At 60.4% G+C, this 23,562-nt stretch overlaps 1 protein-coding gene across 1 annotated transcript in view; it reads right to left on the reverse strand.

Annotated features, from left to right (window-relative positions):
* SPEG (striated muscle enriched protein kinase) overlaps positions 1-23,562 on the reverse strand; it is a 37,411-nt gene that overhangs the window by 10,392 nt on the left and 3,457 nt on the right. Inside the window, exons 2-18 of the mRNA XM_062498205.1 lie at positions 14,350-14,439; positions 13,707-14,088; positions 11,116-12,635; positions 10,014-10,157; positions 9,009-9,191; positions 7,151-7,362; positions 6,792-6,880; positions 6,415-6,596; positions 4,086-4,346; positions 2,653-2,811; positions 2,327-2,516; positions 1,946-2,175; positions 1,650-1,769; positions 1,141-1,245; positions 823-1,029; positions 573-696; positions 11-183 (exon numbers count right to left, since the gene is read on the reverse strand). Coding sequence (XP_062354189.1) covers positions 11-183; positions 573-696; positions 823-1,029; positions 1,141-1,245; positions 1,650-1,769; positions 1,946-2,175; positions 2,327-2,516; positions 2,653-2,811; positions 4,086-4,346; positions 6,415-6,596; positions 6,792-6,880; positions 7,151-7,362; positions 9,009-9,191; positions 10,014-10,157; positions 11,116-12,635; positions 13,707-14,088; positions 14,350-14,439 — 4,371 coding nt within the window. The remainder of the gene's footprint in view (positions 1-10; positions 184-572; positions 697-822; positions 1,030-1,140; positions 1,246-1,649; positions 1,770-1,945; positions 2,176-2,326; positions 2,517-2,652; positions 2,812-4,085; positions 4,347-6,414; positions 6,597-6,791; positions 6,881-7,150; positions 7,363-9,008; positions 9,192-10,013; positions 10,158-11,115; positions 12,636-13,706; positions 14,089-14,349; positions 14,440-23,562) is intronic.

A 23,562-nucleotide genomic window follows, 5' to 3' on the forward strand; every position in this document is an offset into this window, starting at 1 on the left:
GGGCACCTACCTGCGAGGCGGAGGCGGAGGGTGCAGTGGGCAGTGCCGTGGCGGTTGCTCACCTCACAGGCCAGCAACCCCCCAGCTCCCCGGCCCACACGCAGCAGCTGCAGACAGTGCTGGTCGTCATCTGGCATCATCATCTCACACGTGCCCTCCAGTTCCCCCAGCACCTGCCCGCCCCTGCAGGCACACCAGCTGTCACATCACAGCTCCACAGGCAGACCCACTGCCCCATTGATAGATCCTGCCCACAGCCCCATGACCACCTCCTTACCCACAGTCAGCCAAGTTCCCACCCTGCAGCCCCCAGGAAGCACTCACATCCCATTGCTAGCTCTGCCTCTTCAATGGCTCTTGCTCCTTAATACTCCACAGATAATCATCCACAACCTGTCCCCACAACTCTTCAGAGCCCTGGACATCACCCTTGTATACACACCCAGACCGGCCCCAGGGAAGGAGCCCCCCACACACACAGTGGGCTACATGGAAAGGTGGAAGTCCTTCTATACACATCCTGTAGAGTGTATATAGAAGGGTAGGCAGCAAGGCGCAGTGCCATGTCATACCTCTTCCAGGTGACAGTGGCCTCCACATGGTTGATGGTGATGGTGATGGAGGCTGGTTGGCCTTCTACCACATACACCACATCTGGCTTATCCAGGATGACTGGGGCCTCCTCCAGGTAGGGACCTGCCAAATGCATTTTCACCAATCCCTGCCCACTCCATGCCACCCAGCCCTGGGCAGCTTAACCATCCAACAAGGGATAGAGACCTCTACCCCAGCTACCCAATCCCTCTCCACTGTCCTTCTCACCCCGGTCCAGGAGCTGCACAGGCCCCACAGGTGGGGAGGGCTTGCTGTTGGTCTTGGGAGTGGCAGTGATGACACGAAAGAGGTACTGGGCACCCTTGGTCAGCCTGTGCACTGTGTAGGTGGTGTCCTGCACACCGGTCACCAGCACCACCCACTGCATCGTGCCCAGAACTTGCATTTGCACCACATAGGTCACCGAGTTGGGGTCTGCAAGGGGAGAGGGTCAGTGCAGAGCCCCTGGCATGGAGCTACCTCATGTACCCCATCATGGCATTGCCAACCCCCTGACATCTTCCTGCCCATACCCTGCCTCCTTACCTATGGCAGCATCCAGCCACTTGGGCTTGTTCCAGGTCAGTGTGATGGCTCTTCCGGTCACTGAGGCCACAGTGGGGGGCCCGTCTGGGGGGGTTGGCACCACATCTACATGGGGAGGTGGGCAGGGTTATAAGCATAGCCACTTCCCCAGCTCTTCAGGGCATCTGCCTCATGCTCTGGGAGATACTGGCTGAGGGGATGGATGAGGCCAGCAATTCTTTCTGGTTTCCTGGTGGGGGCTCAGCCTACCAGCCCCTGTGAGACCGGTGCTGGCAGCAAGTTTCATGCATGACCTAGTGGTCCAGGGATGGGTTCTGACCCCACAACATGATAAATGAACTGTTGGCCCCACTTTTAGGTTGGACTAGAGACCTCCTAAGGTCCCCTCCAACCTAAACTGCCCTGCCATCCTATTTCCTGTTGTCCTTTGCAACAATCCTGGGGCACAATCTGGCAGGGTAACTGTGAGTGGCTACACATCCCAAGTGGTGTCTGCTGCTGCTGCTTACCAGTGACATAGAGATGTGCATAGCACGTGGCCTTCCCCACTTTGTTGGCAATGACACTTTTGTAGACACCAGCATGTGCGTGGCTGACAGCCGTGAATACCAGACGATGTATGTCTTTATCTGGTGGAGAACAGGGGGACACAGGTAAGACCCCACCAGCTAAAGCAACACAGAGTTCCCCTTACTGCCTCATGGAGTGTAAAGGTCAAGGTGATGCCTCCGCCAAGGGTGTTCCCCCTTCTCCCACCCCATGTAGAAGAACCCCAGGGAGTGGGGAAGGCAACGGGGAGTCCTACATTGCATCATCTTGCGGTCATCAGTGCTGTCAATTCGGGAGCCATTGTGGTACCAGGTGATGGAGGGGTACGGCATCCCGGCCACCTGGCACTCCAGCACAGCCTCCTTTGACTCCACCACGTCCAGGTTGTGCAGTGGCTTCAGGAAGTCGGGCATGGTGAAGCACTCTGCCTCTGTCTCCACCTGCTCTGGTTCCTCTGGGATGGATGGCATCTTCTCCAGCTTAGAGCTGCAAGAGCCCACACATACTTATGATGGGAGCCTGGTGCAGTGCCCCCAGCTCAGCCCCAGCCCTAGGCTCTGCGTAAGCGTGTTGTACACCAAGGCCCAGAGGGGAGCAAGCAGGGGGAAGCAGATTCCAGTGACCGTCCAACTCTTACATCTGGGAGGCTGCAGATGGCCGTGGCTCCTCCACATAGAGCTCGGCAGAACACTCCACATGGCCATGGGTGTTCCTGGCAGTTGCCTTGTACTGCCCTTCATCTTCACTGCCCACATGCACAATGACCAATGAGTGCAGCCCTCCATCCTGCTGAATCCGCACGTTCTCCCCCTCCTGCACTGGCAGGCCTGTGCAGAGACACACACTAGCATCAGCAGCAACATCCCCTCCAGTCCCAGCCAGGTGCATCCTTTGGGTGCAGCCCCCAAGGAGATGAGGTCTCCCTGCAGGGCTCTTGGCAAGCTCTCTGAGCTTGGGGGTTACCAAAGTGAGTCCAGGTAACCGTCGGAGGGGGAGTCCCACTGATCATGCAGACAAAACGCGCCGTCCGCCCTTCCACCACGTCCACATCCTCCAGCTTGCGGGTGAAGAGTGGCTGCACAGAGGGCTGCACTGTCAGCCGGGCGCTGCAGGTCAGCTCATCTGCGAGGAGAGCGGGCATTGGTGAGTCCCCACAGCACATGCCTGTGGAGGGCAAGAGGCAGCTGCTTGCTTTGGCCCCCTACCCCCACCAGCTGCAACCCAGCAACCAGTGTGGCTGTGAGTGAGCATACCCCATTACATAGTGGGGGCTGAACCCAGGTGTGTGGGGTTCCAGGCTCTGTCCCTGTGCAGGGCAGGGGGATACAAATGTGTGTGAGGTCCCCATGCCCAGGGCTGGGGCTCTAATGGCAGCAGGCACCTTTCCTCTCTGCACACCAGTACAGATGCCAGCAGCAAGGTGGGATGGGAGGATGCCCTATCCTCCCCATAGGGCAGGACATCACAGCTGGATTATCCCCTTGGGGACAGCGATGCTTAAGCAGGTAGTGCCAGCACATGCAGCATCCAAGGAAGCAGCATGGGGACACAACCAAGCTGGATGCTCCAAGTGACGGGATTTCCAGCAGGGACCACTTTGCAACGGCAGTGTTGTCACCCACCCTACACCGTTATCAGTCACACCCTCACCTCCCTGAGCCCCAAACCGCTGCTACCTTCAAAGTCAGGCACACATCCTCCTTCACGATGAATTGCACAGGCACCATCCGCAGGGTTCAGGGAATGCTGCTTCTCCCTGAAACCCCCCCTGAACCCCTGCCAGCCCTGCTGCCTAGGTGGGCAGGAGAGTAGACTCTGTGTGGGACAGAGGTGTGGGAAGCATGCACAGGCACAAGTGTGTCAGAGCCATGGGAGGGAGGTCCATGCAAATTTTGCTGAGCTGCCGCCAGTGATGGTCTGGTGGGAGAGGCTGAGAAGCCCTGGCTCCCTGCTCATTTTCCCACCACCTCCCAAATCAGCAGAGATACATCAGTATTGGAGCAGGGTGCCCAGAAGCTCTGAAACCGGGGGACAGGGACAGCTGGACTCCAGGCCTGAATGCACCTGGTGCAGCCATGGAGCAAATGCATCTTTCCATGATTCAGGGAGACACATGCATGCTAGAGCTCAGCAGAATGGGGTGGGATAGAGCTGCAGGGCTCAGGGTGCTGGGGCCCAAAAACTGATGCACGCCAAGTTTCCCCTGAGAAATCTTGCCAGCACCTAGGGCACCAACAACTCCCTATCCCCATCTCTCTGTACCCCACTACCAGCACTCACAGCTGCATCCCTGGGAACAAGAATCCTGAGCCCAGGGTAAGGGGGTTAATCCACCCCCCTTGGGCCAAACCCTGAGCGAGAACCACCCCCGGGGGAGCTGCATGCCCACCACTTACCTTTGGCAGTGCTGAGCTTGCAGGTGTAGATTCCACTGTCATCTTCATGCACAGAGGTGAGCAGCAGCTTGCACTTGCGCCCATCAAAATGCATCTTGCATTTGAGCAGGGCAGGCTGGAGCAGCCGGCCCCGGGACAGCCAGTCTACGTCCATGTCTGGCGGGCCGGCCACCATGCACTCAAACACTGCCAGCTCCCCCGCCCCGACCACCAAGTCCTGCAGGGGAACCACGATGGCCAGGGACTGGCACTCGGGGCGAGCTGCCCAGGGAGCAGGGAGAGAGAGAAAGAAAGAGAGAGATGCATCTCAGCAACTGAAAAGCAACCATGAGAGGTAGCAGGGATGGATGGGAGTACATGCAGGGCAGTGGTTCATGCAGGGAGGGGGCCTGGTGCAGCGGGCAGGGAGTGCAGCAGGGAAGGGTGGGATGGGAGGCGAGATGTGGAAAGCAGAGCTGAGCCAGGGAGGGGGCTGGGGGTGAGGAGAGGTGTCCGTGCCAGGAACACACCACACAGCGCTTTACCAAACAGATTTTATTAGAGCTACAAAAAAAAAAGGGTCACGGCCTCGCAGCCCACCCCCCCGTCAAGCCCCCTCCATGGGCAGAAGAGACCCACAGCCAGGGGATGCTCCTGAGGGACCCAAGCCCTGGGGCAACAAGGGACATGTTTTGGTGGCCAAGCTGGGACCTGAGTGGCCACCGTGAAGCCAAAGGGGCCAATGCTCTCCCTCCCCCCTGCACCTCACTCGGGGTGTTCCCCTTTGGGTTCCTGGGGTCTCCTGTCTCCCGTGCTCCAAGGTGACTGTCACAGAGCTGCCACCACACAGCAGCCCCTTCCCTACAGCCCTGGCCGGCACGGCGGCAAGCCGTGGGCTCAGCTCCCTGCTCCCTTTCCCTGGGCAGCAAGAGAGAGGCAGCAGAACACGCAGACGGGGACAAACGGATGGAGCAAGAGACAAGACAGCATCGTATGGGCACCCTGGCCAGGCTGAGGGGGCTCCTGCTGCTCCCCTGCTGCTTCCCCCGCCCCGCCTCAGTTACGCCTGCCCCGGCCATCTGGCGAGCCCCTGCCCGCAGTCGAGGGCCCGCGCGTCCCCGCGGTGCATCCAGGACGAGGCGGCGGATGGAGAAGGAGGTAATAACACAAGGTGAGGTCCACTGCCTAAGAGGTGTCCAACTAAGAGCCCCGCAGCTGCGGCTCTGAGAGATGCACCCCCTTATCGTACTCCCCCTGCGTACAGACAAAAACCGCAGTCAGCAAGCAGAAGGGTTAGTGCAGCAGCGACGGGACCGGGACCGGCACGGACACACACGCCAGCGCCGGCACGAGGGGGGCAAGTGGGAAACAAGGCACGGAGCCTTGCTGAGCCCCCCAGGAGGGGCTGCGGTTAGGCCATCACCCCTGCAGCCCAGCTCCTGCCAGTCGTGGGACACTGGGACAGCCTCCGCTCCCACCCCCATGCCGCCGCGCTTTGCTGTAGGCTGGGAGCTTAATCCCGGCAGCGTACAAGCAGTGCAGCCAAGGCCGGGGTGGGATCGGCACAGCTCAGGGGGGCTCAGGCAGCCATCAGCAGGGAGGGCTGGGGAGAGCAGGGCACACACAGCAAAGGGCAAGAGGAGGGAGGCAGCATCACTCATCCCCACAGGCCTCTTCCCTGGCCTTGGGGATACCAGGAAGAGCCTGGCTATCAGTCCCATCTACCCCCTTACCCCCTCAAAACTGCACACTTACTTTGGGGTCCTAGGAGGACCACAGCAGGGCTAGGGAGCAATATCAAGGAAATGGGACTGGACAGTGAAGTCCCATGCATATGGGACATTGCTGGAAATGGGCAGGGCGGCACCCTTGCAAGTTGCCCTGTGCCTGGCACAGAGCTTGCAGGCAGCCTGGGGCAAGGAGGGAGCAAGCTGTAGGGCATGTTTCCTACAGAGCCCCCAAGGCCAAAAGCCATCCCTGGTCAGCCAGGGGCAGCACTTCACCCCGTAAGTGGGTGTCAGGGGGTGTGGGGTAAAGTTGGGCTCTGAGAAGCAGTTGGGTCTGGGTCAGATCAGTGGGGCTCTGGAACAGCAGGGCTGCACATCTGGATGAGACAGAAAGGCAGCCTGCCTTCTGCTGCAGGGCCAGCCTCTGCTGCAGGGCCTGCCCCAGGCACGCAGTTCCACTTTCCTGTTTCCTGTCTGGGCCACCACAGGGTGAGCTGGCTTGTCCCCTTCTTATGTCACACCACCAAGGGGGGTCTGCAGTGGCCCCTTCCCCACAGCTCATGCAGGGCACTAGAGCCAGGTGGCCCCTCACGTTCTTGGGTGACATACTCAGAGAGTTTTACCTCTGACTTCCAGTTTGGCCTCACACTGCTTGGTGCCATATTCGTTGACAGCCTTGCAGGTGTAGAAGCCGGTGTCAGTGTGCTCCGCTGCCAGGATGTGCAGCGTGAAGAGACCCCGCACTTCCTCTGCCTCCTCCACATGGTGCCGGCGGCCATACTTCACTGGCTGCCTATTTCTCAGCCTGCTCCAGACAGAAGCAGAACATCATGGTCATACCTGGCCCTGCACACCCAGCCTGGCTGTCCCCAAAAAAAGCCTTCTCCAACACTCCCTGCTGAGGATGAGAGCTCCATGGTAACCATCCCCAAATGGAGAGGTCACTGTGACTATCTGCTCCTTTTCTGCAAAGCTGACCCCAGAATGCAGCAGGACTCACCAGTAAATGATGGGCTTGGGCTCTCCACGGACACGAACGCTCATGCTAACATCCTGTCCCTCCAGCACCGACTGGTCCGACAAGGATACCTGGGGAGAGAGGGGTCAGAGAGCAGCAAGCACCATCTGCACACAGGACCATGCACCCCCACCACTGCACTCACGGCTATCTGTCCCCTATCACAACAGGAGTACCAGGGAAGCTGGTGGAGTGGAACCTGCCCAGGTGCTGGGAGGACCCCACATCAGATCAAGGGGTAGGAAGACTTGACCCAGCACCTCCTGGCACCAAGGACCACAGCACTGCAGTCACAGGGCACTGCACCCCTCTACCAAGTCCTGGGGGATTTGTTATCTCACCTCAAAGGTGGGTGAAGCCTTGAAGGTGGTCTCTGGGGAGCCGCGGGCAGCCCCATGCTCAGCTCTTGGCTGCAACTTCATGGTTGGTCGGTGCTGGGGAGTGCCAGACTCGGGGAACTCTTCCAGGGGGCTCAGGTACTCCTCGTCCGATGTAATGGGGCTGGACTGGCCGATGGTGGGGGGCAAGTTCCCATGCCGCTCCACAGCGGGTGCTAGGACAGAAGAGGTTGGATAAGGAGCTGGCAGCAACCAGAGCCAGGCAGGTGGGTTAGGGCACCCCTTTCCACTACCCTGCATTACAGGGGTGGACACCCACCCCGCAGCACATCCCGGCTCGGCAATGGCCGGCAGCGAAGGGGTGCGTGGCCGTGCCGGGGGAGGAGGTGAGCAGCACGCCGCGGGATGATAAGGGGACGCGATATTCCGCAAGGCGACAGCAGGGCTCAAGTGGCTCTTACGCAGCAGCCCGCGCTCCCATCCTTAAGCCGCCCGGATTCCCGGGATGGCTGTCCCTGCCTGGGCCGGCACGGCTGAAGGTGACATTGGCAGCTGCGCTCCCCCCTGACCCCCCCACCAACCCGCCGGTCCGCGCCATCGGGGGCCGAACTGGGGGACTCGCGGGATGCGGGATACAGGGGCTGGCGGGGGGAACGGGATGGGGAGAGGCGAGCGACACGGGGGACTGACAGAGCCCAGTCGCCACCGCGGGGGTGCCGACCCCCTCAACCCAGCTGCCGGAGCGCTCTCCCTGCCCTGTGCCGCGGGAGGTGGGCGGCCTGCCCGGTACTAGGCAAAGGCCGTGTCCCCAAGCTCCGTCATGCCCGCGGACAGCTTTCAGCGGAGAGCTGGGAGCCTGAGCCCGCCTTCCCCCTGTCCGCACCTCCCCCGAAGCACCCCGCACTCACCGGGGCCACGGCAGCCCCGCGAGCCGACCCGCACCACACTGCCGAACCTCCGTCGGTGCCTGCGGCACTGCCGCCGCTGGCCGCCACCGGCCCGCAGCGCCGCCGGCCCGCTGAGCCCGCCCCAGCGCCGGCCGGCCCCCGGGGCTGAGCCAGCAGCTCAGGGGAGGGCCAGCGGCGGGTTGGGGTCTGCCGGGGCCCATCCCGGCCCCTCACCGCTGTGCCCGGCCGTGGCTGCCCCTGGGTGTACAGCCCCGCCTAACTACGGAGCGGGGAGGTTTTGGGTGCTTCCAGCCCTCGGGGCAGCTCTGAGCCTCTGTCTGCCGCCCAAAGACACTCTTTTGGAATGGGGAGAGCTTTGGGGCTGCAGCGGGCTGGGTATCCCCATGGCCAGCAGAGTGGGGTCTGGTGGGGTTCTTCCCGACTAGCAGTTTGGTGGGCAGGCAGGGTATCCCCGCAGCTAATACTTTGTGCGGCGGGGTCTCCCCTCGGCTGGGATATACCCACAATTTGCGGGTTAGGGATCAGCCTGGGATATCCCCACGTTTCACATGCTGGACGTGGGAGTACCCGAATGGTTTTCAGGCTGAGGGCAGGGGTACCCCACATGGTGTGCAGGTTGTAGGGAAGGCTGGTGTACCCCCATGTCTAGCGGGACACGGGGCAGGTGTGGGGGCCGGACACTGTGCTCCTTGCTTTGCACCAGGGGATGCTCACAGCCTGACCTCGCTCCCCCCACAGTAGGATCCTTCCACGGCTGCCGGGAGCACGTCAGCTGCTTTGGTTCAGACAGAGCCTTGTAGGGTAAGGAAGCCGGTTTCTTCCCAGTGACAGCAGCGGCAGAGCTGGCAGCCAGCCTACCGCGGCGCCAGCCCTCGCTCCCTCCCTGTCCGCCCCCCTCCTTGCCTCCCTCCTTCCCTCCCGGCCTCCCTCCATCCACCGGCCGCGGCACTCACCGGGCCGCACGCTGAGGATGGCACTGCAGCAGGTGGCCCCCACCTCGTTGGTGGCGGTGACAGTGTACAGCCCGGCGTCGGCCACCCGGGCGCTACGTACCAGCAGCGTGTGGCGCTCGCCCTCCGCCTTGATGGGGCGCGTCGTGCTGCTCCGCAGAGGGACCCCGTCCTTCCTCCAGGACACTGCCGGCAGAGGCGAGGGTCACACGTGGGCAGGAGAGTCCGAGCTTTCCCGGGGTCTGCGCAGGATCCCGGGGAGGCCAGGCGCTTCTTTGCCTGGCCTGACGACCCATTTGCTGTGGGGAGCAGCCCCGGGATCCCACGGCCCTCTGACGGAAAGACCGTGGCTGGTCCCTATCTGCTTCCTGACATCCTCCTGCCCTCCAGTGGAGGCTGGAAGAGAGAACTAAAGCGGCTTGACTTCTGCCTGGCTTTGGCGACTGACACCGGCTCTGGATGCCCAGCTGCACATCTCCCCCCTCCTCCCGCCCCGCGCACGTCCTGGATACAGCGTGCCCGGAGGCCATCAGCCCCAAGCTTCTGGCCCCGGGAAACCACCTGAGCCGTCCCAACAGCAGCCCAGAGCATCAGAGAATCATAGAATGGTCTGGGTTGGAAGGCACCCTGATGAACATCTAATTCCAACACCTCCCCCGCCATGGGCAGGGACGGCACCCTCTAGACCAGGTTTCATCACCCGTCCCTGCCCATGCAGCACTCAGTAGCCCTTCTCCCACTTTCCCAACAGCCCAGCCCAGCCCAGCACTGGGGGACAGCAGACATCCTGTCCTCTGCACCCTGTCCTGGCAGGCAGTATCTAAGCACTTCACTCCTGTCTGAGGTGAGGAAGAGCAGAAGGGGTGCACCCAGGGCAGGCACATCACCTCCCCTGAGATATGCAGCTCAGTGCTGGATGTCCCACTCACCGTGCAGGTGGGACATGGACATGCAGAGAGCCCCTCTGCCATGCTCGTGCCCCTGACACCCAGCCCCAGGGTGGCTCACCTTCTGGCTGGGGGTTGGCTGTGACAATGCACTTGAGCAGCACCTCTGCCCCCACGACCACCGCCATGTCCTGGATGGGAATCTCAAAGATGGGGGCTTCCAGAGGGTCTTCACCCGCTGAGACATAGGAGTCATCTGAGGAGTCTGCACAGGGAGAGATGGGCCCCGTGGCTGTCAGCAGGGTGAAGTGAGTGGGTCCATGCTGGGCTGCATGCAGGCAGAACACAGGTCTCTCAACCCACTGCTCAACCACACCCTCGCTGGGGCATTAGCAGGTACTCAGGCCGTAGAGTGGAGAAAATGGCCACATCAGGATCCACCATGGCCCGGAGAAGGCAGCAGGGACAAGACAGGGACTATGGTGCAGGAAGCATACAATTTGTTGTATATCCCCATAGGACATAAGAGATTAGGTGACAGTGGGGTGTGGAAAAAGGAGGGTTGTATAGCCTGCTGTACCCTTCACCCTGAACTTCCCTCTGTCCTTCATGGGATGCTGGCTGCTGCACCCCAACACATCAGCAAGCACCTCCCAGTTGCCTCCCCTCCCATGGCCCCAGCACATGAACAAAAGTCCTGGGGCTGTGCCAGGAGCCTCAGACATGTGAGCCTGGCATTTCTCTGGCTAGAGCAGAGCCCAGAAGAAGCTCCCAGCTCAGGTATAGTCTGGTCTAACTGCTACGTGCTGGGATGGGCAAGATACCTCTCCCTCAGCCAAGCTATCTTCCCCTAGGGAAGCTTGGGCTCCATGCCCTGCCTGGACCACTGAACATGGCCCAAACAGGACAAATTGCAGTGGATGCCCTGTGCTCCAGACCAGGGCTCTACGCCACAAGTCAGCACGCTGTATCTTTCCTGTGCCAGGCAAGAGGTAAGAAGATAGCAAGTGTTGTAACCCCAAGGCGCAGCAAACTGGCAGCCAGGCTGGTCTGTCTTACGGCACTGCTTGGTGCCATCTACCCCAGCTTCTAGAGTCATGTACCTCCACTCCAGTCCTGGGCTCCACATGCCTCCCAGGGGCAGGCTGGAGGTCCCCCAACCCACCCAGGGACTGGCCAGGCCAGCTCTGTGCCTGCAGTCGGGCAGAAAGCCATGCCCCTACCTAGCTCTGGAGAGGTGGGTCTGGTTCGGCGTCCCTTCCCCTTGCTCCGTGTGCTCCTGCCTTCTTGAGCCATCCGTCCACTCTCTTTCTTCTCAGACACTTTCATCTGCTTTCTCTCCACATCTCTGCCCACAACATGCTGTCCTGCCCAGCTTCGTTCCAGACGAGCTTCCTGCTCCATCCCTGGCTTTGCCCAAGGCAGGAACCGCACTTCTGTGGGCATCTCTGGCCGCCGGTACAGTCCGTGGGGCACAGCCAGTCGGGCAGCCAGAGCTTCATTCACTGCCCCAGGGCCACGGGCAGAGCCTCCATCTGGGTACGGGCTGCCTTCGGCGGGACCCGCCTGTGAGAGGGCCACCCTTCCCTGCGGGCTGGCTTGTGCCAATGGCCACTGTTCCTTCTTCTTCACTTCCCCAATGCCTTCTTGCTGCAGACCCTTCCTGGCACCTGCATCCTCCACTAAGCTGGGTTGTCCAGCCGCCCCACTCCCCCCCACTGGGGCTCTCTTCCCACGCTGCCCCCCTGGCAGTGGCTCCCCATCAGGTCCCACCAACACCACGCTGGAAAGTGCCAGGTGCTGGATGACGTGTGTGCTCTCTGCTGGCGGGCAGGTCTTGGGTGGCAGTGCCTTGCGTCCGCCGGCGCCCTGAGAGGAAGAGGTGCGGGGGGCACGGGGTGCAGGGGGCTCACTGGCCGCTGGGGGTGAGGGTGACGGAGGCAACCCAGCTTTGCACAGCTCCTGGGAGCGCCGCAGCTGCTGCTTCGAGACTGTCCGCTTGATGCGGGTCAGCTCCTCCGCAAATTTGTGCTCGATGGCATAGACACGGTTGGCAAACTTGCCACGCTCGTCAAAGGATGCAGCTTTCTGCCGGAATGCCAAACGCCGGCACGCTGCCGTGCTGCCCGGCTCCCAGTGGCCGCCTTCCCGCAGATCCTCTCGCGAGCCACCTGGAGTGCTGGCTCGGCGCAAGCCAGTGCCAGGCTGGTCAAAGGAGCGTGTCTTGCGCAGCGGCAGGTTGCAGCGTGCAGGAAAGGGACTGTCCTGCTCCAGGCTCCTCTGCCGCTCCTCAAAGTACTGCAGCCTCTCAAAGATCCTGGAGCCAGCACGCAGCAGCTTGGGGGATGCCCGGACAGAGATGCGGCCAGAGGTGTCACTCATAGGCGTCTGTGGACGGGACTCTTGTGTGCTACCTTGTGAGTACCCAGAGGACTTGGGCTTCTTAATCTTCTCCTCGTACTCCTCAGGAACGATGTCCTGGTACTCTACTGGCACTGAGGACTTCTTGCGAGGGGTCACGGGTGTGAAGGAGGGGACACCAGGGCCACGGGCAGCAGGCGGGGACATGATGCCAGTGGGTGGCTGCAGGCCTGTGCCAGCACGAGGAGATGGTGAGCGAACGATAGGTGGCTTGGCAGTCAGTGGCAGGGCAGCAGGGGATCTTGGGGGCTCTGCACCAGGCTTTGGAGAGACAGGGCCTCTATGGAGGTCATCTCTCCGGTAGCCTCCCTGGGGGATGCTGCTGCAAGGGCAGAGACAGAGGAGCATGGCTTAGAGACCACCCTTGTACCCTCTTGGCTGCATCCCAGCTTCCAACCTGCACCACAGTGCCCAATGGGGCATAGCAAGGCAGCCGAACAGTTCAGGGCAGCCTTGTGACTGGGGAGACTCAAGGGATCCCAGAAAGGGCAACTAGTCACCCCAAGACCACTGGGAGCTGGCTGGGTTAGGTGAGAGTCGTGGGCTGCTGAGACCCCTTGCCCAGGGGTATTTATTATGATGCTGGGATACCCAGTGAGTCCCCTCCCCAGGGCCACCATGCAGACAGGACCATGGGCTGGGGGGTGCCCCAGTTTGCTGGGGTGTCCTGGTACACTGAGGCAGTGAAGCCTGCCCAGAGAGGGTCCCCAAGGCTGCAAGCCCTGCCCATGCACATGCTGTTCTGGGCACATCTTCCTATCGCACTGCCCCCAGAGGGGCTCAGCAAACGCAGAGTGGAAATCATAAGGTGGAGATGAGGTTCTGGTGGAAGGAGCAGCCTTAAACAAAAAAAAAAAAAAAAAAAAAAAAAAAAGAGCAAGATGGAGGTCAAAGGAGCAGGCCTGCATATATGGGAACCAAAGGTGGCAGGGAGGATGGGGGCTCTGAGCACATCAGCAAGATCTGAGGTGGCAGCATGCCCCTGAACCCTACTGGTACCCCTGTACCGTAGGCAGACACTTGCCAGTGTGTCTCCCAGGCTGCTGTGCACCTCCAGTTTCCCACACTGTGGGCTGCACAGAGCACCATGGTAGGGTGGAATGGCAAAATACCCTTGGCATAATCTGCAGGTGGGGTACTGCAGCTCAAACTGGGATACCCCCAGCCTCAACCTCGCCACAGCAGAAAGGGAGACGGCTCTACATCACCCCCAGGGTGTGTTGCTCCCACCTTCTCACCAAGAACAGGCTGCCTACTGCTCAGAGTCCCCATTCATCATCTGGGAAGATGAAGGCAAAGAAAGCCCAGGTGGAGGGAAGGAGATGGCTGCAGGGGTTGGAAGGAGTTGGCCCCAGCACGATGTCCCCTCCGTGTGCTTCCCCTAGCTACTTACACATGGAGTGAGAGCGCCCGTCCTCGGTACAGGCTGAAGGCGCTGCCATAGGGGTCGCTGGCCACCGAAAGGCTATCCTCTGACCCCCAGCTCGTGCCCACCAGATTAGCCCGTGATGCCCGCACCAGCGGCTCCACACCCAGGTGCCGGACCTCAGCGCCACGTGGGGCCGGCGTGTTAGCTTGCCTTGGGGTTCCCTGTGGCTGCGGCCAGGCAGCGGGATGGAGGTAGGGTCCCCGTGCAGAGAGGCTGGCATCCGTCTCCTTCTCCACCACGGTCTGCTGGCTGCCTGACCAGCTGGAGTGCTCCTCTGCCTGTGACAGGGCCAGCACCGAGGTTGGTGTTGTGTTCATGGAGGCATCCACAAGGGTGTCAGACCCACCTGAGAGAAGAGGGATGAGCCAAGACTGGATGCCTGTGTGGACAAGCTCAGCACCCTGCTTGGAGAGAGCTGAACCACCACAGGGTGTCCCAGCATGTCCTGAGCAGCATCCTGCTGCCTCAAGCCCTCTCCCCTCTGTATGGGTGGATCACAGCTTCCTCTTCATGGACACCCCCAAAGCCTGGCCAGCAGAGGCCTTGTGAGGAGCCATGGCCAGCAGCCAGTGTCAGTGCTCAGTGCCAGCCAGGTGTCCCCGCTCACCTGTGGGGGTGCTGAAGGCCGTCTCATCCTGGAGATCACTTCGCTGTGTCACCTGGGGGTCGCTGGATTCATCCTCACCTGTCTCCGAGTCTGGGGTGGGAGGGAAGAGTAGGGAGTGAGTGTACAGAGAGACAGCAGACCACACTGGTACTGCCTGTTGTAGACCCACTGGCTCCAGGAGCAGGAGAGCAGTGCCCAGGCAGCTCCAGGACAAGAGGCATTACTGTGACCTGCAGGGACAAGCAGCCAGTAGGGAAAGGCAGGACTGGGAGTGGGAAAGTCCAGGTAGGAACAGTGTTAGATGATGGGAGGAAAGGAGGCAGTGCCAGCGGTGGAAACGCAGCTGGCAGAGGTGGCATGGGGACAAAAAAGCAGAGCAAGGGGACAGTGGAAGTGACAGAACAGGGTGGCAGGCTGGGGCACAGGGTCCACTATGGGGGCAGGGATGGCATTGGGAAGGGGTCTTCATACCGTAGCTTTGTTTCCTGCAGGAGCGGAAAACTTCGCTTCCATAGGGGCAGCAAGAGAGAGAGAGACATCAACACCCGGTTATCGGCCCGGCCTGCGGAGACGCGGGGGGGCGACAGGGGGGCCCTCGTCCCCAGCACTTCCCCACCATGTCTCCACTCTGCACCATATTCAGTGCACACCACTCCAGTGCTGCACATAGACCTTCTCCTTGCACACACCATCCCACCTGTGCAGTGCACAGCACCATTCCCTCCCTGTGCCACAGCCACATTCTACCCAGCAGGACAGCCACCCCTTATCCCTGGAGCTGCTGGCCTCACCACTGCAGTATCCACACTTCTCTCTGTGCTCTGCAGAGCATCTCAGCCTGGGTCTGGACCTCCCAGTCTGTTCCCCAGCTGGGCACTCCTACGGGTGCTGGAGCATACGGACACGTGTCCATGTGCACACAGCCTCCTCCTGGCATATACAAGTCCATCCTCTGCCCCACCAGTGTGAGTGCTGTACAATACATCTGTGCTCCACAGCACAGCTGCAGTTGATAAAGCAAAAATTCTAAGGTCAGGGCATCACTAAGAGCTGCCCCCCACCGGGCAGGATGTGGCAAGGCCATTTCAGTATCACCCTAATGTCCCACTTCCAGGAAAGCTAGTGCCATGCTGCCAGGGAAGGACTGACTTTCCTCCTTGCCACTGCTCAAGCTCTCATAAGTTGCAACCCCTGCAGTGAGGAACATCTCGCCAGCTCCAACGATGCTCCTCTCCATTGCACTATTAAGGTGTGCAGGGGTGAACTGCTTCCCCCCATTCCAAGCCACCCTTCTGCAGCCCAGCACATGACCAGCTGCTCCTTGCACTGCTAGTGCATCAGATTTGCAATCCAGGCTACAATAGTCTGGCATCCTCTGAGCAAGCAGAGCTGCAGGGCCTGGAGCAAACCAGCTGCATGGGGGACACTGTGAGCTCCTGGCTGAGTGGGACTCTATTTTGTGGCTGGCAAGACGCAATCCAGCCCTGCCCAGCCTCTGCTCACTGCCCCTTGTAGCATGGTGGTGGACCCCATCCCAGCACACTTGGGATGGCGGGGGGAGTCGGGTCCTGGTAACTCAACGCACCATGCGTGAAGCGCCCGAAGCGCCGCGAGTGGCCGGTCTTCTGCAAAGGAAAAGAGAACAGAGCATTACCCATGGCATGGCAAGATGTACCTGCCATGCATCCACACCGCTGCCACACCATGGCTTATACACACACACACACACACACACACACACACACACACACCCCATCCCAGCACACGCAGCACCACTCACACCCACAGCTGTTCACATGCACTCTGGCACGACATACGTCGAACCACTCACGCCCTCCCACTGGCAGGGCACACCTGGCACTGCTCACATGCACCCTCACTGCACACCCACGGATACCCACAGGCACACGCCCCCGCACACGCAGAGATGGATGGGTGTAGGTGGGCACGTGTAGCGCATGCCCAGCCATGCACACTCACACACACCTGTGCGCACGCGCATACACACAGAGTCCCCTCGGTGATGGCACTATGTACCCCAGTGCTGTGTTGCAGCCCAAGCCCAAGGGTGACATTCCTGGGCATTCCAGATGCCCCAGAACTGCTGCCTGCAGCTGGCATAGCCTGCAGTGAAGTCTTTGTCTGGGCTGCTGCCCAAGTGTTCTGCAGCCCCTTTAAAGCCACCCAGCCAGCATTGGGGATTTGGCCAGCAAAACGTCTTCCAGGCACTGGCCCAGACTCCACCATGGCCACAGTCCCAGCACGGGGACAGCATCCTCCATCCCCTGTAGAGGCCATGCCAGTTGAGAGAGAGGCTGCCTGGCAGCACGGGACTGGCCTGTTGGTGCGGGGTTGGAGGCATAGGGGCTGTGCTCACCCAGGCCGTCTGGGCAGGCAGGTGGGACCCGAGCATGGGGTGGAAGCATCAGGAGCTCCCTGCCAACTTGGCTGCCCTCTGCACTGCAGCCCAGGGCTGGGCACTTGCGTGCCAGGGAAGGGACCAGCTGAGGGCAGCCTGTCTGCCAGACCCAGTGTGCACTGACGCCATATCCAAGGAAAGCAGAGGGATGGGGTGATTTCCAAGACAGGCAGGAATGGGAATGTGAAGTGCAGACAGGCAGGGTTGGGCTGCCAGGACTGAGCATCCTTCCCAGCCAGTCTGGGTGACAGGTCTCCCCAGGACACTGATGGCCCATGCCCTGTCTCTCCAGTGTGGAGCCCAGAGCTGGACACCCAACTGTCTTGAAGCCCTTCACTCCACCAGCCCTTCCTGCCCTGCCACCCCTAAAGCTCCCAAGCAAGTCACAGACAGCCAGACCCCAGGGACAGCCAGCCACCAGGAATGGACAGCCAAGCATGGCGAGCAGTTAGCTGCCCATGAAGGGCAGCAGCTCATTTCACAAGCCCCAAAGTTGCTGCCACTGCAGTGGCATAACCTGCATATGGGCAGCACTCAGGGGTTCCCAGCAAGCCCCCGCCTGCATGCAGTGCTGGCCAGAGGGCAACGGCTGCACGAGACACATTTGTATTCAGGCTGAGCCAGGCGTCACCTCCCCTTCTCGGCTGACTGTGCTGGTTCTGGCTGGCAGCCCGTCTTCCAGGCCAGGGAAAGATGAGTGATTAACTGCACCATCGGCGGATAATTCCCCCATTAAAAAATGAAAATGCAATTGAGTGCCATTATCGGGTAGTCTTGTGGCTTCCCCAGGGACAAGCGCCATAGGCTCCCCATCAAATATGGTGACTGCACCCAGTGGGCCTGGGCTGGGCTCCATTGTCCAGAGCCACAGAGGGGCTGAGCTCCCTCCCCTTCACCTCTCAACAGGTCCCTACAGGATCAAGGCACCCTGAGGGATCAGGGCACCTTGTAGGATCAGGGCACCCCGCAGACTGGACCTGCCTCAAGCACAGCACCCACCTGCAGCCCACTAGGGAGCAAGTGTTGGGTGATGCAGAGTCAGCCCCAGGCCAGGAGATGGAAAGGGGGCAGGAGCACCTTAGGGCTTGATGTGGGGTCAGAGTCTGCACAGAGGGGACAGACAGAGAGTGGGGGTAATCCTCCTGTGTGGGATTTCATTTGCATCTTGGAAAAAGGGGTGGAGGAGCCCCAGGAGCACACTCTGTGCCTACCCAGCCAGGAGTAGAGAGAAGAGTTGGATGGGATCCACACTCAGCTTCAACCCTGCACTACAAGTCAGATGGGTGAGACCTGGAGTTGTTTTCTTCCCCTGCACCAGGCAGGGATTCATCTGCCCAGGCTGGGGTCCTGCGCTGGCCCAGGCATGGGGCATCCCTCACCTTGGTCATGGTGCCAACGGGGAGTGAAACATCTCCTGGGACCATGGAGCTTGCCACCACCTAGCACGTGGAGGCCAGCACCACATGGCACTGCTGCCTATTGTGTGAAACAGGCAGACAGGAAGCAGGGATGGAATGAGGTGGGGAGGGAGTGAGTGACTTGCCTGGTGCACAGAGACAGCCACCGTGGCTGTTCTTACACCCCTCTTGTGCTCAGCCAGAAATGCAGGACCCTGCCCTGCCACACGGGCAAGCCCCTGGACTTGCTGTCCCCCAAATGCAGATGGGGCAGCCAGGCCGTGCATTCCACCCTGCCCCAGAGGGACCCTGAGCACTTTCTCTCTCTGGGGACCTGTGTCCCGTTGTGCATATTCCACCCCTGGGAAGGTGCTGCGCATGATAGCTGCTTCCCAGCCGCTTCCCAGTCTCTTCCCAGCCCCTTCCCAGTCCCTTCTGGGCCAGCAGGCAGAGTGACAGCGGGGAGGCAAAGCGCCCGTATTGGGTTTGTGTGCCCCCGGGAACTGGGGGCGTGGGGCTTCCTGGAAGTATGTTCCCCATCCTCCACCCCCCGCTGAGGCCAAGTGACGTCCTTGTTCCTTGCTCGGCAGCGGAGCGTGCGGCGGGCCCGCGAAGGAGCCTTGCCTGTGCCAGGCATGCTCCTGACGCGGAGGGGATGACGCATGCAAAGCCTTGTCTCCAGCTCCGTGACCACCGGCAGTGGGGCTGGAGGGAGCCATGGAGCAGCCTCCATTTGCTGCCCCGGATCCAGAGGGCAGAGAGGGAAGAGAGGGGCGTGGGGAAAGCCCTGGCGAGGGTCCCAGTACGGGTGTTGGCACACTGAGCCCCTGCCCTCTGCCCTTCCTGCCCGGGCTGGTGAGGCCAGGCAAGCAGCTGGCAGCTCTGCAAGCGGGGCTGAAGCTGGTGCTGTGCAAAGCCCTGGGGAGCCCCAGGGGGCAACGGAAGGGCTGGAGGGACACTCCCATCCTCATCCTTATTCGCATCCCCAATCCCATCTCAATCAGCATCCATTCCCATCCCCAGCCGCTCTCGGCACTGCCCCCTTTCCCCGGCACCCGCCGGCACGGCAGCCTGGGAGCCCTTACCTGGAAACGCTTCTTCACCCAGATCTTCTTCATGCTTCTGCAGAGCCCTGCTGGCCCGGTGACACGGACTCAGGCCCGGCAGGACGGCAGCCCGCTGCCGGCGGGGTCCCCGCTGTCAGCACGTCGCGGCAGCAAGCGATGCTCCGAGCATCCTTCACCACCGGCAGCCGGGAACGGTGGAGGGAGAGGAAGGGGCTCGCCAGGTTGGGCTCTCGGGAGGGCTGGAGCTGTGAGCATGAAGCATCACTGGAGTGCTCCTCCCTCCATCCTTCCCCCGCCTGCCTCCGCCTCCGCCTCCCCGCCAGCCCTGGCACACAGTGACAGCGGTGGGGGACAGGCAGGGCACAGGTGGTGGGGGGCGAGGGTCGCCGTCGTAGAGGGGAGGGAGAGGGCGTGTCTGATGCGGGTACATGGTCTGTCCACCTCTGGCTTTGTCTAAACGGCTGCCAGGGGTCCAAGCCCACTGCCAGGCAGTGCAGCTGTACCACTGTTCCCTCTCACCTGTCCATCCTGCCCCACTGCCCAGGACAGGGGTTGCACTTCTGTCTTAGGACAGAAGCTCCCCCTTACAGCCCCCACATGCAGAGCAACTGGGACAGAAACAACACAACACAGCAACGGTCTGTGTGCTGTCCCCAAAGCATTTCCAAACAGGGCAGCCCCAGTGCCACATCTGCCACAGCCCCGAACCCAGCAGCACATTTGAAGTGCGCCATTGCATTGCCCAGCTAAGATATAGGCTCACCATCACTCTGCCAGCCTCTGTTCAATCCCCCCACATCCTCCAGTCATCGGTAATGCAGAAAGATCTCCTTGTCAAGACACCACTGTGGGTCACAGCACAGCTGTACACAGACAGGAGCTAATATGGGCACAGTACTTCACATCAATTCCCCTGGCAAACCACACAGCCTCCAGTTCATGCTGGTGCCAAGGCAAACCTTGTACCCTGCCCCCCGGGTGCCTCAGGACCCACATGGGTTTGCAGGGCTGGACTGCTCAGCTCTGGCATAGCATCACTGTTTTGTGGATGATGGGGAGACAAGCTTGACCTGGGAAGGTGGGTTACTGTCCCTGTCCATGTGGCATGACACAAGACCTCCCTTTGTGCTGGGGGGAGGACACATGGCACAGCTCAGAGCAGGACTCTGTGCCCAGGACTGAGCTGTGATGGGGCTCCTGGGATGCGGACAGAAGCTGTGGGTGGGAGTCCCCAGTGATTCTGGTCAGGGACATTAAGACCTACAAGTGCTCCTGGGGTGCTAGCACAACCCAGGCACACCTTCCCCAGCTGACCATCCCGAGCCCTGCTGGCCTGTCACAGTTTTCTGGGTGATGCTACAAATAAGCCAGAGGGACAGTCCCAGCCCCACAGCCTCAGTAGGTCCTGTCTTGCATGCCATGCCCCCCACAGCTCTTGGTGCCCCATAGATCTTGATACCTTGTCTCATCAACTCACCAAGCCCTGCAGCATTCATCAGCCCCCTTTCCATGCCCTTGGAGAGGCTGACAAGGTCCAGGCCTCACCATCTGTTTGAGCCGCCCCTTCCCACTGCAGAGCATCCATGGGTACGCTGCTGGAGGCCTCCCCACCCAGCGCTTCTCCCCATGCTGCTCACCTGTCCCCTGGGGAGGCAGCTGCTCCACAAGGAGCTGCTCACAGGCATCACACTCCCCATGATGCTTGGCAGCTCTGGCAGCTTTTCTCCGCTTCCCCTCCCAGCTCATGACTCCAAACGTGAGGCTTTTCATGGCTCCATAATAACTTGCAAATTACCCAGTACTAAAGGAGCTGTTTATACAACATTTCTGTCAGTCCCACAATTTGAGTGATGCTGCGGGGTTTCCGTGGAGACCCTGCACGTCAGACAAGTCCTACAAATGCTACAGCTGGCATTAAGGGAATCTCCTGTCAGAGACAGAGGTCTCTGCTGCCACCCCCAGCCCTGGGTGGGGACAGAAATGGGTACCCTTGAGCCAGACCTAGGTAAGGAAGTGAACTGTGGGGGTCATGTATGTCAGGGTACCTGCACCCAGGGCTTCCCTGCCAAGTAGACTCACCCTGTATGTGCCTGCCTGTGGTCCTGCTGCAGACACACAGCCTGTGCCTTCTTTTCACACTCAAGTGGGATTAATAGACTCATCAGGGATGCTGGGAAGAAGCACCAAGGCTTGGACTTGTCACACAGTGATGCCACAGTGAGGGTGCTGTCACTAAAGCACCCACAAGGACAGCCCCAGGGCCGGCCCCAGGGAGGACCACCTTTGTCCAGCCAAAACACTTGTATATCCTCCAACTATCCTACATCTGCTGCCCACTGGTCACAGCTGCTGGTTGGCTGGGCACACAGCTTTTCCCAGCAACTGTGACTCTGTAGCCATCCTAGGGAAAAGCTTCAGGAGTGACTCTGGGCTGTCTCAGAGATGCTGAACCCGTGGGAATAGCTGGGTCACCTCCAAGAGGCTGTGCCTGTTGTAGGCACCAAAAGTCCTTTTCAGTGGCAGCAGCACTTGCAAATTCCCCCTTCAGAACAAAGCCAAAGTCACTGTAGAAGGTGTCCTATGGATGGTGATGGACACCTGCAACTAGGGCTGCCCTTCTGCCCTGCGGCAGACCAGGGGCAACCCTGACAACGTCCTGCTCCTCTGCAGGTTAGGGACCTAGGACAGAGAATGGCAGCCAGTGCACCTGTGGCATGGACAAGAAGCAGACCTGGAGCAGGTGGCCCCATGGCCACTGAGTTCCAGCTTTGCCTGCTGGACACACCTCAGCCCCGAGCAAAGCAGACAGCAAACACTTGCTCAAAAGGCAGCATTAATTCCACTGTTCCAAAAACTACATTCTCCACACCTTGCTGGGCCTCCTGACTGCTCTGCACAGATCCTGGCCCAGTACCACTCTGGCCTGGCACCAGCCCCCTGCCCCTAGTCCCAGCCAGCAGCCCCCTTGTCTCAGTGCCTGAATAATTGGTGGCAGTGTGTACATGCAGCATCTTGAGTAGGAGGAGGTCTGGGCATGAATCTTTCATGCGTTTGCACCTCCTGGAGCTGCTGGGGACGGTCGGCAGGAGGTGGGGATGTGCTGGGAGCCTGGGTAGGTGGGGACCTTCCATAGCTCTGTCCCCAGGGAAAATAAATACAGCAGCGGAATGTCCCTTGTCACAGAGCAGGGCCGCACCACAGTGTCCTTCTGACTGCTTCCTGTGGAGGGGCAGTGCTGTGCTGTCCCCACCTCTCCCAAGGGCTGGGACACCCCAATGCCCTCTCCAGCTTCGCCTCCCTTGCTGCCACAAGAAGGATGCCTGAGCACACAGTACTCACTGCAGGCAGAGAACACAGGGATGCAAAACAGCAATGTGACCTTGGCTCTGGGCATCTGGGCATGGAGCAGGATGGCACGAGGCATTACATCCCTGCCCTGCCAACCTCTGGCATACCCCCCAGCTGGGAGTAAGGGGCTGCATGCTGTGGGGGAAAGCAGGCAAGAGTGCAGGCAGCAGGGTGGAAACAACCAGCCCCTTCCCAGTGCTACCATGCCATGGCACAGCAACCTGGTGTCAGGAGGCAGGAAGGGCAATGGGAGTGATGGGCAGCCCTGGAAGGAGGAAGAGACTGTCGTCCCCTCATGCAGTCCTTAATATTGGTGCTATATTTACCCAAGTGCAGGCCTGGGTTTCAGCCTCTTGCCTGTAACACAAGCCCTGCAGCCTGCCAGAATCCGAGGGGATGGCACATTCCTCAGCAAAAATAACCCTCCAGCAGCAGGCGAGAGGGCAGGGGTGGAGGTGACTGACTGGACAGCTGCACTCACCACCCCGCTCACTGGGAGCAGACATCTTGCTCTGACAGACCCTGGGATGGGAATCTGACACACATGGCCACCACACCAGCCCCCTGCCCAGGTGGATGGGGGCAGAGGTGGGAGCCACTCTGGGGCAGCTGGCATTAAGCATGGGCATGGTGCTGCAAATTATGAGACTAAAATTAGTCACTGAGATAAATGGCTGGAGATGCTGAGCCACCAGGGACACTGTCAGCACAGCCATCCCCAGTGGGCTCCATTGTCAGTGCTATGCACCATCAGCTGAAAAATTATGCCAACATTGCCCCACTGTAACTCCTCACACAGGAAACATTCGTGCAGGGCCATCACACAGAGGAAGTTTCTGCCCCCTTTCCTGCCCCCAAATCCAGGCAGGGCAGGCTGTTTCCTGGGCAGAGGAAAGGCTCCAAGACAGTTTGATTGCTGAGTACAGGTGGAGGCGAATGGAGCAAGACTCTGCACTGGGAGCCCAAGATGGTCACATCCAAC

Source organism: Cinclus cinclus, chromosome 9 (genome assembly GCF_963662255.1).
Source record: "Cinclus cinclus chromosome 9, bCinCin1.1, whole genome shotgun sequence".
NCBI lineage: Eukaryota > Metazoa > Chordata > Aves > Passeriformes > Cinclidae > Cinclus > Cinclus cinclus.